Genomic DNA, 18,388 nt, shown 5'->3' on the forward strand with positions numbered 1-18,388 from the left:
CACACACATACACCCAGCATCCTTCACATCACACAGATCCACCCATCCACCCCCCGACACACACACACACCCAGCAATGTATCTGCACTGGTTTCACACTACATGGGGAGGAAAAGGGGAAAGGACTGTCTCCATTCAAGAACATTTTACCATGTGAGCAAGAGTGAGGTTAACACCTACACAATCAGTCACACTGAGGCAAATGCTGAAGAAAAGGGATGCACGGAAGCCTAAAGTACAAAGCCAAAGTCTTCATCCATGTTAGGACTTTTGTTCAGGTCCCAAATTTCCATTTCACCTTCATAAACGGCTACTCAGAGATCTCAGCAGTATTCTAACAGCTGGATGGAGAGGCACATATCTGAGGACTGACCTGACAAACCCACGTCAGCTCCCACCTCAGACCAGTTGCCACAGTCTCCTGGCCCAGTCTGCTGTTGCAGGTCCACAGCTTATCATCTAGAATGAGGACAGCTGAAACTGCTAAGCTGAATGATGGCAGCTCCTCTAAAACCCAAAAGCTCCTCAAGGTCAGTTTAAGCCCTTCTGAGACATTCCTTACTGGGGCAAGTAAAACACCAAGAAAAAGCAAAGGGTGCCCTCAGTTCTGCAAGATGAGAATTCCTGTCGCCGGGACCCCTTCCTTGTACACGTGGCACCACTGGGTAGCTGACGTGCAGGGCAGAGCAGGCACATTCCATCCAGCAGTGACCGGGCACCTGAATGGCCAAAACTGAAGAAACACCTTTATACAGAAGAGACCTGTTTAGTTCGTGACTTGTGTTTAGCCTGGGTGTCGCTCGCTCACCTGCTCAGCAGCCCCGGACTCTCGTTTCAGGATGGCCTCGGCCGCCTTGTTATTCTTATAGGTCATGGCGCAGGCAAAGGGGGTCAGGCCCTGCCGGTCTCGCACGTTCAGGTGGATGTCGGGGTGAGAAATCAGCAGCTGAATGATGACACCATGTTGGTTGCTGATGGCCACGTGGACAGGCGTTCTTCCTTCTGCATCCTTTGGGGACCAGGCACGGATTTCAACATCCAGGTGAAGATAAAATCCAGGAGAAATATGACATGGAAAAAGTTTTAAATCAAATTCAGTTTTGAGAATCAACACTGCCACTCTGAATCTGAAATCATCTTTTCAAGAGGCCAAACACAGGATGACTGACAGCCACTCTACCTCCATGCTCCAGTCACCCAGGAACACAAACACATTTGGTTTAGAGAAGCTGCAGTCAACCTCACCTCTAAGTTAAACCACTACTCATCTGCCAGATGAGTAGAGCAGCACACACAGGCTAGGATGCTGAAAAGCATCAAGGAATATGACTCAGAGATGTCCCATTGGGCTATTGAATGTTTTCTTAAATACAGTACTCAGCTTGGGACTAGAACAAATTCTCAATGGCAATGTGTAACTAATGGGGACAGGATAAGTTGATTGAACAAATCTTCACTTTGTAGAAAGAACAAAGACACAGAGGAAAAAGGTTTTGACCCAGACTAATTACAATTATGAGACAGGCTGTGGGGGCTTCCTGGTGGCTCAGTGGTAGAGAATCTGCCTGTAGTGTAGGAGACGCAGATTCAATCCCTGGATTCCCTGGGTTGGGAAAATCCCCTGGAGAAGGAAATGGCCACCCACTCCAGCATTCTTGATTGGAAAATTCCATAGACAGAAGAGCCTAGTAGGCTACAGTCCATGGGGTTACAAAGAGTCAGACACCACTGAGAAACTAAACAACAACAAGACATCTGTATGACCCAGGAGACAGTCACTTCCTGTGTCTGTTCCTTTGGTCCATTCATGGTAAAGCACAGGCCCAGGACCGGAGACTGCAAGGTCCCCAGACATTAGAGATTTCCCTGATTCTGGGGTGACCATTCCTCTACCCGGAAAAGAGAGACCCTCCATACCTGTGCATTTACATTGGCACCAAACTCCAAAAGACACTGAATTGTCTCTTCCAGTCCCCAGGAGGCTGCCAAATGCAGAGGGGTCTGCCCATCTCTGGCCTCTTCCTCTCCTTCCCCATTAGCACCAGGCTGTCTGGGACTATTCACGTCGCAGCCACTGAAAGGAAGGGGAAGTGAGAGGAAGGCATGCTGACAGGTGTGGAGCAGCAGCCTCATCCAACCCTACAGAAAGCCTGCTGCCGCCAAGGACTATAGTCCTTGGTCTCAAATATTGCTGTGTCCTGCTCCCATAGATTCTTCAGCAACTGGTCCTGGAGGCAACTTGGGTATCAGAACTCTTAAAAGCTTCCCAGGGGATTCATGTGCATTTAAAGATTGAGAACCGTGGCTTGAACACTGTCCTGCACAACCTCACTCTGCACTCTCCCACACCTCCTATACTCTGAGGCCGTGGAGGCTGTCATGGCTCCGGCATCGGGGTGGAGTCCGGCAGAGGCCATTCGGTCTCCTCCACGCCAGCCTCTTGGTCTCACTGTGTGAACGGGTCTGGTCTGATGACAGGGACCAATATGGTTCCCAAAGCAGGAAACTGGCTTAGTTTTCAGACTCTCTGATCTCGGCACACGAGCCCCTCTCCTCACCAGAGAGTCAAGTCCCTGACTGCCCTGACCAGACAGAACAGTGACCCTCTCTAGCCTTCAATATGAAGGTCAAGCCAGCTACAGGCATGTCAAGACTATAGTTGGAATAAGAGAGAAGAGAGCCAGTCTGCCACAGTCCAAACAGGATCTGAAGGGATACCCAGGCCTCTCGGACCTGCGAATGAGAAAGCAGGCGATGGACTCGTTGTTCTCATCAATGGCTCTGTGCAGCAGCGTCTGGAGGCAGCCGCTCGGCCCTGGGCCCCAGCACGTGGCGTCACAACCGTGCCTGACCTGCAGGGAAGCACAGGTCACTCACAAACGCTGCCCGGCAAAGCTGAACATGCTTATTACCGTCTCTGAGCCCTAAGCTACCATTATGTACATTTTTCAGGTAAGATCCAGCTGATAGTTAACTGGCAATTATTTTAATCTGTACCATTCACTCGTTTTACAAACACTGATTAAAATCTGCTTTGGTGCAAGCTTGTGCACTCGGTTCTGTGGGAAGGATTTGAGAAATAAAAGATGTGTCTGATCAGCACCTTCTAAAGCTGTGTCCAAGAAGGGACAGAAAACACAGACAAGTGCCTGCACACACACACACACACTCTTACGTATATCCGCCAGTAACATACACTCTGCAAAGAACTGGTAATCTCAAGAACAACTGGCTAAAACCCTCAGGTGCAAAATGTCTTAAAAATCACATTTCAAGCCCTTCAGAAAACTGAATGAGCTTTGGGGTTATGTCCGCTTTTGGGCTCTGTCTTCTGAATGAGGGGGACACTCCTGAGGTTTGAGAACTTATCATTGTGGTGACAGTCAGGGCAGCCCATAGCCAGCTAAGCCACCTCAGGAGAAGACCCTGGAGGAGGGGCCTCAGCTCTCCTACTTTTTGGTAGTTTTCTTGATAAGGACAGCCTGCGAAAAGATGTAAGCCGTGACTATGTTGAACCCCAAATTTCCTGAACACGACTTTCATAAATGCTCATTCCTGACCCAATTTGCTACTTGGCAGATATCCTGCTCATTATGATCACAATGGAGGTGCCAAATCCATCTCTGACACAAATCACCCCCACATGTAAGTGGAGCGGAAGCTGAGCTTGTCTCACCAGAGTGGATGCGATGTCCTCCAGGTTATTTGCCAGTGCAAGCCACAGCGGGGGGTTCCCCTGCTCATCCGGCACAGACATGTCAGCTCCTCGGGTGCATATGGCATCCACAACGAGGGGAAGCTGATTCCTGATGGCCAGCTGAAGGGCCGTCTCCCCATCCTGAGTCCTGCTGGGACACAAACACCAACAAAAGTGTGGAGCTGGGATCAAATGATAGAGGGTGCTCTCCTATCCTGGAGGCCAGAGTCCACACTTCACTTGCTGCTGCTGCGACACTTCAGTCGTGTCCGACTCTGTGTGACCCCATAGACACTTCACTTACATCCACCAATATTCTTTCAGAGAAATTCAACCTGTCAATAGCATCTGTCCCTCCTGCCTTTTAAAAAAAGAGTATCGCCATGCTATCCTGTTGCACCCAACTGCTCAGCACACTGAACCCTTACAGCTGCTTCCACAGCCTCTGGATAAAATGCTCTCTTGACCACCCACTTAACAAAACACTTTCATCCACTCAGTCACTGTAGGTCAGCTGACACTGAAGATAAATTTGTTTAAAAACAAAAATAATAAAAAAATTTAACTGTGTATTTTTGCCCTGCAAGTCTTCCCTCCTGTATTTTTTGTTTGTTTGTTTTTTGCCACACTATGGATCTTAGTTCCCCGACCAGGGACTGAACCCAGGGCCCCTCAGTGGAAGTGCGGAGTCCTAACTATTGGACTTCTAGGAAATTCCTCCTCGAGCCTTTTGATAGCTCATTTGTTGGAATGTTCTTCATTATTAAGTGAAATCCCTACTTCAACGATTGATTTCTGGATTGTCCATTTTGGTAAGCTTTGTGCCATACTGTGCCCTGGTCTCAAAAGGTTCAAGTAAGACCAAAGTACACAATTCCCCCTTTGAGTTCCCCTTCTCAACACTGTACCTACACTTTTTGAGAATTACTGTTTCTCTTCCCTTTTTTAACAAGGAACAAAAATCTTCCCTACAAGTGAGGCCATGTGTTTGAACCCGTCAATTAAACATGACCTGGTGCAGTGGCGGACACTGCTCCAGCCCACCTGACGTTTATGTCCGCCTGGTGCTCCAGGAGGAAGAGGGCACTCTTGCTGTCCTGCCTCTGCATGGCCATGTGCAGCAAGGTCTGTCCATCTGACATGGTGTCGTTGATGCAAGCCCCGGAGCCCAGCAGCTGTGCTGCGATCGTGTGCATGCCTGCAAAAGAGACAAGCCCCAATGAATGCCCGCTCAGCTTCTCCCACTTCCTCAGCCTCTTACTGCAACAAACACGCCCTCTAGACTTCACCAGGCCAGCAGTTTTCCACATTACGATGGGCTTAACCTGAACAGAAAGGCTAGTCTACACAAACGGTTAGCTCCAAGCCTTCTGCCTCCCTCCCGTGCACACCCACTCTCTGGCATACGCCTGTCTGCAGCCGCGGATACCGCCTTACCAGTCCACAGTGCCAGGCCCAGCACAGTCTGGTCTCGAGAATCCTTGAGACTGAAGTCCGGAATGATTTGCAAGTTGTTGGTGGCATGAAGAGCATTAGCTACATTTTTTAAAAGGAAAAAAACACCTGATTTCACCATCCCGTGGATCACATTGAAAGTACTCAAGAGAATGCAAGCTCAGTTTCAAACTGACTGACTGATCACTTCTATACAAACTGATAGATCTTGTTGTGGGAAGTGGAAGCCAAGATGTTTGATAATCTGGAGCAAAGCTTATGAGGAAAATGAATGGTTGTAAAGGTTAAAACACTGGATGTTCACAAAAGGAAAACAGGTTCCACTATGGAAACACACATTAATTTCTTGATTACCAAAAAGGGATCAAACAATGAACTGGCAATATTTTTTTTTAACACATAAGCCCTACCATCTTATACCTCCTGTGTGGGCAAAGAAGACAAAGCCTACCTAACACCCACTCCCTTCCATAAGCACAGAGCTAAAGGATGCTGGCCTTAACAAGGAGGCTGCTGCTGTTGTTTAGTCGTTAAGCTGTGTCCGACTCTTTTGTGATTTGACGGACTGTAGCCCAGCGGGCTGCTCTGTCCATGGGATTTCTCAGGCAAGAATACTGGAATGGGCCGCCATTTCCTTCTCCAGGGGATATTTTCGACCCAGGGATTAAACCCTTATCTCCTGCACTGATAGCTGGTTTCTTTACCACTGAGTGACCAGGGAAGCTCCAACAAGGATGCAGGCAAGAATAAAACAAATTTCAGGGCAGGAAGGAGAAAAAATTGGAAAATGACATTCTGAGGGAAATCAGCCTCCCACATGGCAGGGGGTTCCTTGGCCCCGCCTTTCTGGCTCCTCTCTCATGGTTCACTTGCCAGGGAGGCTCAGAGGTGGACGATGGGGCTGACTGACTTGTAGAAGACTGGTGGTAGCAGAGTTCTCAGAGACAGTGTTCACGAGGCAAAGCCCTGCTCAACCTGCCCCTGAAGTATGTCCTGGGAAAACCCCACAAAATAAGTGAGGGGAAGTACAAGGTTTTAACACCTTAATCCCACAGGTGAAGTGGGCAGGCCCCATACTACAAATGTACACAGGAAAAAACTGTAGCCAGAACCAGACTATACACTTATCTGGTTGGACCTCAAAGGATTTTCTGGGTAAGAAAACTCACCAATAGGAGAAACATCAACTGTGTCATTAACTACTCTAAACCACAGTTCAGAGGTCACGGTGATGGGCAGTAACCTCCATCTTTTGGGGACTAGGATCCCCAAATTCCTACCTTTTTGCTCCAGGATGACAGATACCACATCTGGATGATTATAGGCGATTGCCATGTGCAGGGGCGTCTGCAGGTAGACGCTGCTGTCTGCTGAGCTGGACAGGGACACGGCCTCCTTTGGGGACAGCAGGGCCTCCTCTGTCTGCAGGTTTGGGTTGGCCCCCTGCTGCAGCAGCTCTGCAGTGAGGTTGGCCAGGCCATGCCGACAGGCTGTGTGCAGCGGGGTTTCTCCCTGAACGGAAACAAGTGGCCCTGGTCAGAGCACTTCAGGCTGGGAGCCCCTTCGCAAAGGGACGAAGACAGCCTATGTGCTGCGACACAGGTCCCTACGCCAGATGCAGCCCAGGGCTCATCCTGTCACCAGTTCCATGACCTCTGTCCCACGCGCTCCTCAGGTCTCCTTTCCCACCCCCACACTGTGCCATCGTCCCAGATTCCTCCAATGTCCTCCCAGCATCCTCCAAACGCCCTGGATCCTCCTCTTCTGCATTTCCACCCTTCACTTTGCTTTTATAATTATTTAGCTAATTATAAAAATAATACATGACTGTTATTAAAGAACTACCACAGATGACCTCCAAGCGTCAATAAAGTGGTGCTGTCTGTCGACCACCACACTAAGCCCTGCTTCTCTGACCAGTTTGTACCAACTTCATCTGGAACTCTGATGAAGAAAAGACCCCCTTCTCCCCCTTTTAAAAATTAAAAACATTGTAAATTGGCATTATAGGTACCTGATTCAATATTCAAAAGGTACAAGAGAATACAGTGAAAAGAAGCTTCCCCTCACGCCTAGCCCCTGTCACCCAGCTATCCTCCCCTGAAGGAAGCAGCATTGCCAGGTTCATGTTTCTATCAAGTGACAGAATAGCCACAGGGAGACATACACACATGTATATATGTGTGAATACACATACATGGACATATGGAGACACACGTTGGATTTTTACCCAGATAAATGGGAACAACACCGTGCCCTGCACCATCAACACCCTGCCCTGCACCATCAATACTCTGCTCTGCACCAGCTCCTATTGAAGCTACACACACTCATTGACCAAGTCGAGTCCAAGAACTTTACTTACAAGGTTTGCTGTGAAAAATAGCAAGAACTCACCTTCTTTTTCCTAAAAAAGAAAATTTTCTTTTTCCAAAGGGAACCACTTTGAACTCTCTGAGCTGGGTTTTATAATTTCCTCATTTTTACCTAATGACTTTTATTTCTGTCTCTTGATATTCTGGGTCCTGAATTTCCTGTAGGTCCTGCCACTGTGATCTCACTGGGTGACAAGAATTTGGCTCCTTCCCCCCCCACCAGCCCCAGGGGGCCATTGTCCCTTCTCCCCATAGAGCCTCCTCCCCAAGGCAGCCTTCTGATCCAGCCCTTCTCCCCCACACAGCCTCCCTGGGTTCGCTTAGCTACCCCCATGGCTTCTACCAGGATCTACAAGTAGGAGACTTTCAAACCCAGCTCCCCAGCCCTGTGTGTACACCCAATTTTCCCACTGCTTACAGAATACTCCCGCCTAAAATGTTTAAAAAGGAGTTCTACAATCACAAAATGGCTTTCGCCCTCCCCACAACAATTCCTCCCCTGGTCAGTTCCCTTCTTCTCTTCTTAGGTCCAACAACTCTCCAACCCTTGTCTCTAAGAGTCACAGAGGTCCCATGGACCATCATGCTGCAGGTCTCCCTGAAACCCATCCTGCTGGGTCCAAATCCAGTATGAGAGCTTGGGACAAGCCACTGCTTATCAAGATGATTCCCTCCTGGCTCCAGCCTGGACCTCCACTCTGCCAGCCAAAGGTGAGAAGGTACAGCTGGGAGATATTGTGGGCCTACGGGAGGATGTTTTTCAAGTTTGAGAAGCTATAGAGCATGTCTGTAGTTATTAGAAATGAACAGTGAGCAAAAGGGATGATACAGCAGAGAGAAAGACAGAGGCAGAGACACATGATGGCAGGAACAAAACCAAGAAACCAGTCACTGGTGCCTATAGGCCTTGCTATCATTCTAGCTGGAGAGCATGCCAGCCGTGGGTTTAGGAGCAGATAGATCAGTAGGCACTTAATGGTAAAAAAAAAAACGGCTCTGCCCTCTCCCCTGTGCTTCCATGACACATTGGATTGTCTTCTACACCAAGCTTACTATTTACTGCCCTGCCCAGCACTGTTGAGAGAAGTGCAAACGCATGTCCTAGGGCCTGCACCATGATACTGACTCTGCTACTGACAAAGTAGGTAACTTATGGTTAAGCCACTTAACCTCCCAGAGTCTCAAGGCTCTTGACTCTGAAATGAGGGATTTACAGTGGGTGTTAATGTCTCTTCAATACATACATACTGCTTCTAGATCCACTGTGAGAACTGAAAGGGATAATAACCTTAAGGCTCCTGGCACAAAGTAGTTATAAAATGAACATGATCGTAAAGATGAGCGCATCCTCTCTGTCTGAAAATTATAAAGTAAAAATAACTATCATGTAGTTTCTAAAGTCCCAGATGCTACACTAATAAACACTTAAATTTCTTTTTATCTTATATTAAAGAAATAAATTTATTTCTTTTTATCATATATTAAAGTATGATCTTTAATCATACTTTCTGAAATCAACACTAAACTCACTTTACAGATGAAAACTGAAGCTCAGAAAGGTTAAGCAATTTGCCTGAGACCACATACAGCAGAATGGGAAGCGGGAAATCTGGTAAAGCCAGAAACGTCCGAATCGATCCACTACCCTTTAACACTGCGACATCTGCCTTAGCGTGAGACGCAGACTAAATAAACACGCACACAGAAAAACCTTCAGTCCAGTCGCTCAGTTGTGTCCGACTCTTTGTGACCCAATGGACTGCAGCACGCCAGGTTTTCCTCTACATCACCAACTCGCACCCATCCATTTTGCATTTGCTAAGGAAAACCTGAAAACCTTAGCAAATGTAAAATGTTATAAAAAATTAAGATGCTAACATGATAGGTTTGTGTCTGTGTCTGCTAATCTATAGTAGCCGTGAAGTCCACAGTGTATTGTTTAGGACCTGACATCACAAATGCTTAAGAAGTGGTGGTGAATGAATCAACCAACCAATATCTGAGGATAAAAGCATCTGATACATGCTGGTTTTTTCAACAATGTCCACGTATTCTTTCTTTTTTTAACAAACATTGAAGAGATTCTAATCTGTTTTTTCCTACCCATCGGCCACTGCCATTTCTTCCAGAAGAGCAAAGAGCAAAGCTGCTTTGCCTGGCTGCCCTGTCACACTTACCCACTTGTTCCTGTGGTTGACGTGGGCAGCATTGGTTGCCAGGAAAAGAGCTGCTGCCTCATTTCCTGCTTCGGCTGCCCGCTGTAGTAAGCAATTTCCTAGGAGAAAATGGGTATATTCATTCTTCCATTTGCATAAAAATTAGGGCAAGTTCACATTGCAACACACCCTGCCTTCCCCACCACCTTTCACAGCTGACAAGCCCACACCGGAAGTGGGTACCACTTATGTCCACACAGGCCCTCTCTGTGTGTGGACACACAGACTAAGATGAGCCTGGGTGGGGAGCAAACAGTTCATCTGGAAGTCAGAAGACCGGCACTCCTTCCTGGATTTGCCACTAGCCACCACCCAGGACCAGGGGGAAGTCTCATCTCCTTACCGGGGTTGGAAAGAACATTTCTCAGCAGCAGAGCCACTGACTTCTTGGGCCAGCTAATTCTTTGCTGTGAGGAGCTGTCCTGTACACGGTGTGATGTTTACTGGTATCCCAGGCTTCTGCCCAAGAAATACCAGTAGCCCTCTCAACCTTACTGTAACAATCAAAACTGCCAACAGATGTTGCCAAATGTTGCTTGGGCAGTGAGGGCTGGGAAGTCATCTCTGAGAACCTCTGGGGTAGATAACCATTCTGAAGACACTGTGAGCTGAAGTTCTATCAGAAAATGCTCCTTAAACACTTGTTTTACTCCTATAGCCTTAAATATGTTTATTCTTGGCCTAGAAATGTTTTAGTTAGCACTGCTTTCTAAATAAAAATCTTAGGAAAAAAAATCAATTTTTTTTCTTCCTTTCCTTTCGAAGTGGTTTTAGTCCCAGAACGGTGCTGTCTATTAAAATTTATGCCCTTTTTGGATAAATACAAAGTCTCATGTTCTACAGCTATGTTATTTGAAAAGTCAAATTAAATTAAATACCAGTACTAAAAACAAGGTAAAGCAATGAGACAAAATACTGCCATGTTATTACATGTATGTGAAAATCGCAACAAGGAAAAAATAATATTCCTGAACTTCTATTAAACCAAAAGTATATAATGTCAAGTTGACAGAACCGGCAAGAAAAATTAACAATCTTGCCTGCAGCACAGTGCGGCCAAAATTAAATGAATTAAATAAAACTGTGTGACAAATAAGAAGTATGCATGAAGGATGTTACAACAGCTGTCACAAAGGAAAGCCGTTGTTTTGACTGCAAACTGAACTAACAGTTTTTTTCATGGAGCACCATTTTTACTTGTAAGAATGACAACTAATAAGCTATGGTTATTCATAAATGATATCTGGTAGACACTTTCTTAAAGTGAGCCTCTTTAAGAAAAATAATTGGCACTATCTCTACCAAATGATAAAATATGATCGCGCAAGTGAAAACTAAAACTTTGGAAAACGTGTCTGCAACTGTTAAGTTTAACAGCTCCTCAATATTGAAAGACTTTTCTAATGAGATTACTAGTGATATTAACAAATGTGACTCTAAATAAATGATCATTTTGAAGATCTGCATAACCCAGGAAAACAAGATTTTCCAAACCACTAAAGCACCATGTTACAAAATCATGTACGGAGAAAAGATCCATTCAAAGCACATACAGATCATGGATTTTAATATAACAGTACAAAAAGTTCATTGATATAGCTTCAGATTCCATACTGCAACTAACTTTAAAAAAAATTATCCTTTGATAAATTCTGCTATAGTATCAAACAAATACATCCACAATTATCTGAAAAGGCTCTTAAAATTTATGCCTCCGTTTTTCCACTACTAATTGCGTGAGGGCATTTTTTTAACCAAACAATGTATCTCAGAAGACTGAATATAGTTTCAGATATTAGAAACCAGGTCACTCTTCCAACTAAATTTTGTCTTGAAAGTTATTTTTCATAAAAAATGTTACAGGTTAACATAAAATGGTTTGTTATTATTATTAATTAATACCTCTTTAAAAATTTTCTCAGTTTAAATTTCTAATATGGTAAATATCAAAGATATCCACTTAAACAAAAGTCCTTTGGGATATAATTTTTAAGAGGGTAAAAAGAGTTCTGAGTCCAGAAAGACTGAATCTCACTGCATTAAACAAACAGAAGTGTTTTCAGGTTAACAGTCTGGCTAAATTTCTTGAAGCCCAAGATCAGACTTTTTACTACAGTTAAAATTAAATACAAAATAATTCTCATAACAGCATTCCTCTCAGTTTCCAGAGTTTTGGTAAAAGCACTGACTAGTATCTCCTGGAGTCTTAGACTTGAGCATCAGCTCTCAGGGGCCTGCTGTGCTTTACCTGTTACTGTGTCAGGTGCATTGGTGTTGCTGCCACGCTGAATGAGTCTGGCTGCAAAGCTGTTTTCGTCAAATGAAGTCCCGTTTACCACAGGGAGGTCCTCGAAGGGGTTTACGGACTGGTCGGAAGACACAGTGATGTACTGCACGGCAAGCCACAAAGCTGTGCTGCCCTCGTGGTCTTTCAGCTCTAAATCTAACCTGAAATAAGGAAGCAATGTGAACCAAGTACAATTGTCTTCAGACACTTTGTACTGTCAACAGTCTCATTCTGAAGGACATTTTTTACTTCTTAAAATTGATAATGCTAAAAGACATTTTAAGAGCATTATTTTTCACTCACAATCCCACCCTCCCAACAGCTCTTTCATTGCTCCAGGGATCCCTACGTACTGTTTACACTGCAGAAGCTGATTAAACACGTATTCATTCCTGGCCATGATGGATAAGTGTAAGGGAGTCCTGTGGTATGAAAAAGAAGAGGTGTCAATTCTGGACATGCCCAGTTCAGGACTACTCACAGCAGGTGGTGATTAGAATCCACAGGAAATTCCACATTTCTGCCACAGTCTTTTTCTACCCTGGTAAACAATTTTCCAAAGCCATGACCAAGAATCAAAGGATGAAAATGGATTTGATTATATGTTACAATTTATTCAGTAGCCAAAAATACAAGAATCAATGAAAGGAAAAGATATAAAAAAATACTGACTCAATGAATGTGTATATACTCATGTTTTTAAAACAGCAGTTTCTGCCATAGGTACACCTACTTCCCCCTACCTAACCTCCACAAAATTTTGAAATATTTTTCTTCCCATATTTCTCTGTTAGACTCAAACACATTCTGAATGGCAACAGGCAGGAACTGACTAAAATGGCATTTTATCACTTGTCACTGCTTTTATTTAGTTCTCATGTGCCCTGAGGAAGACGCCACCACAGAGCACAGGGACTCTCAGGCTGGCATATGTCTCAGAGCTACAGAACACCACAGTTTATTGCAGCTGGGAGGGAAAAAATTAAGGACAATCACCAGAAGGAGAAAAAAAAGGATGCAATTACCTTGAGAAATGAGATAATTATGATATTATATTGAGTCCATGGACAGTCACCTTATATAAGTACCTTGCTGCTACTGCTAAGTCACTTCAGTCGTGTCAGACTCTGTGCGACCCCACAGATGGCCTCCTACCAGGCTCCCCCATCCCTGGGATTCTCCAGGCAAGAACACTGGAGTGGGTTGCCATTTCCTTCTCCAATGCATGAAAGGGAAAAGTGAAAGTGAAGTCGCTCAGTGGTGTCCGACTCTTAGTGACCCCATGGACTGCAGCCTACCAGGCTCCGCCGTCCATGGGATTTTCCAAGCAAGAGTACTGGAGTGGGGTGCCACTGCCTTCTCCAATACAAGTACCTTAGCCATCACACAAATCTATTTTCCTATTCCAGTGACCTCACAGTTATTTTCTGAGAGGGTTTTCTGAATGTATACAATACTGAGCTGCTAGGGTAAAAATTGGGTCCTCTATTGTTGGTGATTCAGGTGGCTTAACTCCCCTTCAATGCCTCCCGCACTACTGTTCCAAAGACAAGCAACCCTTTCTCAGATTCTAAAGTATAAGGAATCCTCAATCGAATATTTCCGGGAAGGGACAAAAGGAACATGACACAACTGTCAGTGCAGAAAGGGACGTGCTGTGGAAGATAGCAACTTATGCATGTAGAGATGTCTAAAGTGGCAGTGTTTACAAGAAAGTGGAACTGGGATTAATACAATTAGACCCCACAGAAATAAAACAGACTGCTTTGCAACAGTGTATTCTTCCTCAAAGCATCCAATGAGCTCTAAAAAAGACGAGGGAATAAAGTTCCCTAGAGGAGATGGACTGGATGACCACTCTGGAGATGTCAGAAACTGCTTAAAAACCCAAGGACCGCAGTTACCCAAGAGGGAAATGGCTTCCCCATGGGTCTCCGGCCTTAGTTGTCTCTTATTTGCAAACAGATCAATGTTCGGGACTTCAACAGAATAACAGAATTCAGACTAACGCTGGACTAAAAACCACAAAGTCCCCATCTGCCAGTAATGTGCCACCAGAAAATAACACGCTGGGAACCGTGCTCAGGGCAGCCAACCTGCGCCCCGGCTTACCTGCCCTTGCTGTCCTGCATGTTGGGATTTGCGCCAGCCTGCAGGAGGGCCTCTGTGAGCTGTGCCATCTCGGACATCACAGCTGCTGAGTGTTTCTTTGAATTGTACGACGCGACGAGGTGCAATGGTGTCTCCTGGGCACCCAATGTGGCAGCATTGACCAAGGCCCCATTCTTAATGAGGAAAGTGGCAGCAAAGAGATCTCCTTGAAAGGGAACAAGAAAGGAAATGGTCAGATGACAACAGTCAGGGCGAGCTACTCCAACCAGTGCTTCCTCAAAGGTACTGGTCAGTAAGTGTAGACAGAAGACCTCATCATTGAGACCATGGCCTTAACATACTCGCTTCAGCCACCGACTGCCTGCTGCCATCTGTCCCAACCCCTCGCTGCAGTACATTACAATCTTGAGTATACCAGGCTTCTATCCTTCAAATTCTTCTGGTCATCACCTCTCATAAAGAGTTCCAAAGATTCCTCCCCAACACAATTTACCTCCCTCCCTCATTCCTGATCACAGCCTGTCCCTAAGCAGTACCTGCCTGCCTCTAACCTGCTATACTTGCAGTGGCTCTCACAAAGGCATTTATGGGAAGCTTTCTTTTATATCTTGCAATATCATTTCATCTGCTTCGACCACACTTCTGTGCTCTGAACACTGAGAAGGGGGTAAGGATTTCAGGAGCGGCCAAGCTTTCAAGTCTGTTATCTGGATTCCCATGCTCATTTGCGTCTAGTCTTCTTAAACATGGAATTTCAACATCATCTGGAATTTCTCACCCACTCTATTCCTTCTTCCAAGGAACTACCTTGCTGCTGGAGTGTGTAAGCTCTGGCAGTGAGGGGAGCTAGGCTACCACAGGCCCCACATATTCTGGTAGGACCAGGTCTGATTTCCTTTCTTTATAGCTTTTTTTTAAAATTTTTTGGCTGTGCTGGGTCTTCATTACTGTTGTGGGCTTTTCTCTAGTTGTGGTGAGCAATGCTTGGGTTTCTCATTGCAGTGGCTTCTCTTGTTGCGAAGCATGGGCCCTAGGGCATGCAGGCTTCAGCAGCTGCAGCACATGGGCTGAGCAGCTGCGGCTCCCAGGCTTCAGAGCTCAGGCTCAGTAGTTGTGATGTGTGGGTTTAGCTGCTCTGCAGCACACAGGATCTTTCCAGATGAGGGATCAAACTTGTGTCTCCTACACTGGCAGGTGGATTCTTTACCAGGGAGCCACCAGCGAAACCCTGATTTATTTTTGTATCCATCCACTGTCTTATACGTAACAGACATCAGGGAAATGTTTGGGAGGAAAATGGATTAACAGGTTGAGGCTATAAGGTTCCACTTTAACTGAATGGCTCCAATTCCAATCAGTTATGATCTTAGGCAACTGAAGAGTTCTCTAACCAGCCCATTCTGAAATATTTTCATTCTTCTGTCCCTGATTCTTTTCTTGGGGAGGGAAGGGGAAAACACAATTTTTACCAGAATTGTGTGCAAAGGACCAAAGCTTAGATTTCTTGACAAAAAGATGTCTGTGGAGCTCTGAAAACAACAGGTAACATGTATATCTGGGGACTAGGCTGGTCGCCCTTTGCTGTCCATATGCACATAGACATTTTGGGGTTCTCATTTGTAACATGGACAAATCCCACAGAGATTCAGTCTAGCAGAGAATATATAAAAACTATACATCAGCAGTAGAATAAAGTATCTTAGAGAGAGCCACCTACATTCTGGAAGTGGAAGAAAATTTAGAATTATGAGGACAGAGAGCCTTAAAATGACAAGCCTGATAAATAATGCACTGGAGGAGAGATAAAATATGGTTTCATTATCTTTAAGCTTGGCATATATTCCAAACTAAATAGTTAATAGACAGTAAAGCAAAAGTAAGATGTGTCAGTGAGACACTTATAATACACTATACACAAGAAGATAAACTGGGGCAAGACTGCACACAGAAACAAGGGTACAGCATCAATGATTGGATTCAGGAGGATGGCATAATAAATTTGTTTATATATCTTAAGCCCTTTTAAAAAGAATCATAGTTTTTAGATTAGATTTACTCCATTAATAAGAGTCAAAGTTTTTTTTTTTTTAAGTTTATATATATATATGAAAGTGAAGTCGCTCGGTCGTGTACGGCTCTTTGCAACCCCATGAACTATAGCCTATGAGGCTTCTCCATCCATGGGATTTTCCAAGCTAGAGTACTGCAGTGGGTTGCCATTTTCTGCTCCAGGGGATCTTCCTGACCCAGGGATTGAACCTGGGTCTCCAGCATTGCCAGCAGACGCTCTACCCTCTGAGCCACCAGGGAAGCCCTTATACATATATAAATACATACAATATATGCACCCCACACAAAGAATTATTTAGGAATTATTGGAAAGTGAAAATTGACACTGTTTTGCATTAACAGAAAGTAAGCCCATGGATATAAAACCTAGAGGAAATAGACAACTGACATCAAAAAAGCAGAACAAAGGGAGGGAACAGAAAATGCCCAAAGCACCATTTATAGTTTTTTGACAGTAAGAAGACTTCTAATATATTTTAGAACAGTTTCCTTCAGAAAATCGTTAAGAAAAAAACTGCTTGGTGCCTAACAGTTCTGGTTACTTCATCACTTCACTCCTCAACACCACCAAGGAAATGAGGCATTACTACAATGACTTATCCATATAAAAATATTCCTAACAATGCAGTTAATGGTTTTAAAAAAATCCACAGGGAATTTTTGTTTCAATGAAACTTCTCTAACTGAAGTTTCATTCAGGGACCGGGCAGTAACTTTCATTAAATTAAATAATTACATTTCATTAAATTAAATAAATCCAGTGGCTTAAAGCAATACAAATTTATTATCTTGCAGTTTTATAGGTTGAAAGTCTGGTATAGGCATTCCCCATCTAAAAGTTTTTCTGCTGTCAAAAACTTTAAAAATAGTGCTTTGGGCATTTTCTATTCCCTCCCTTTGTTCTGCTTTCTTGATGGCAGTTGTCTGTTTCCTTTGGGTTTTATATCCATGGGCTGACTTTCTGTTAGTGTAAAACACTGTCAATTTTCAGTTTCCAAAACTTCCTAAGTAACTTTTTGTGTGGGGTGCATGTATTGTATGTATGCTTGTATGTATAAGCTTTAAAAAAACAACAACAAACTTTGGCTCTCATAAAGTAAATCTAATCTAAAAACTATGATTCTTTTTAAAAGGGATTAAGATATAAAAAATTATTTATTATTCCACCCATCTGAATCCAACCAGTGATGCTGTACCCTTGCCTCTGTGTAATTAAAACTAAAAGCTGCATCTCAAGCTGCTCCAATTGGTGGGATCATCTACAAACCAATACAAGCACTTAGACAGGAGCACGCTGCTTAAGAGGCCCACTGATGGATGCCAATGATCAAGGAAAATAAGCACAAGAAGAATGTTATTAAAGAGCAAGGATGCGAGACTTTCCCGGCGATTCAGTGGTTAAGACTTGGGTTTTCACTGCTGTGGACCCGGATTTAAACCCTGATCTTGGAACTAAGATCCCACAAACCGTGTGGTATGGCTAAAAAAAGGAGAGAAAAGGGCAAGTATTCATCTTCTTGCCCAGATCCAGCTAATCAGAGGAGATAGCATCTCTCTGGTCACATGAACATCCCCTGCAGGCTCACTCACAGACTCAACTTTTTTTTTTTTAATAACAATCTCCCTCTTTTACAGACACATTCTTGAAATTGATCGGTACACTTGGTTATTAGGATGATCACTGACTCTTCTGGTGAGAGATTCTAATGTGTGCCCACAACCAGACCAAAATCTCATGTATTAAAGAGCTTCACTTATATGATAATGAACTTAAAGTAAGGTTAACAGTCAAATTTTAAGTATATTACTCAACTCAATCATGTGGGCAGGTCAACAGACTGACAGCTCAAGCTGAAGAAGGAAAAATGAAAAAAGATCCCTACAGAAAATGAAGTTGGTTATGGCATTTCACACAGGGCAAGGGCAGAGCCTACCACATGGCAGTCACTGGGTTGAGTGTGTTACTGTCTCACAGTCTCCCAACAACCAGTAAAGCACAATAATTCTCACTTTAGAGGTGAGGAAAAGGAGACTCAGGAATGGTTATGTGATTTGTCCAAGACCACAGAGTAAGTGGACAAGCCAGGATTCAAACTGTGGGACCTCAGGCTCCAACACCAGTGCTCTGTCCTCCACAGAATGCCACACTCTGCCAGCTGAGCAACAATCAAGCTTA

General features: G+C 44.4%; 1 protein-coding gene across 3 annotated transcripts in view; it reads right to left on the bottom strand.

The window, feature by feature from the left end:
* Positions 1–18,388, bottom strand: part of ANKFY1 (ankyrin repeat and FYVE domain containing 1) — a 71,508-nt gene that overhangs the window by 11,614 nt on the left and 41,506 nt on the right. For 2 of the 3 annotated variants that reach the window (XM_088828798.1, XM_088828799.1), the window contains 11 exons: positions 14,143–14,347; positions 12,384–12,452; positions 11,992–12,191; positions 9,705–9,802; positions 6,433–6,664; positions 5,135–5,233; positions 4,742–4,895; positions 3,677–3,848; positions 2,734–2,852; positions 1,918–2,074; positions 809–1,009 (listed from right to left, as the gene is read on the bottom strand). In XM_088828798.1, coding sequence (XP_088684924.1) covers positions 809–1,009; positions 1,918–2,074; positions 2,734–2,852; positions 3,677–3,848; positions 4,742–4,895; positions 5,135–5,233; positions 6,433–6,664; positions 9,705–9,802; positions 11,992–12,191; positions 12,384–12,452; positions 14,143–14,347 — 1,706 coding nt within the window. The remainder of the gene's footprint in view (positions 1–808; positions 1,010–1,917; positions 2,075–2,733; positions 2,853–3,676; positions 3,849–4,741; positions 4,896–5,134; positions 5,234–6,432; positions 6,665–9,704; positions 9,803–11,991; positions 12,192–12,383; positions 12,453–14,142; positions 14,348–18,388) is intronic. The other variant, XM_055403979.2, reaches the window with a different exon arrangement.

The sequence above is a fragment of the Moschus berezovskii genome, chromosome 20 (genome assembly GCF_049115385.1).
Source record: "Moschus berezovskii isolate FMDL1 chromosome 20, NW_MosBer_1.0, whole genome shotgun sequence".
Classification (NCBI taxonomy): Eukaryota; Metazoa; Chordata; class Mammalia; order Artiodactyla; family Moschidae; genus Moschus; species Moschus berezovskii.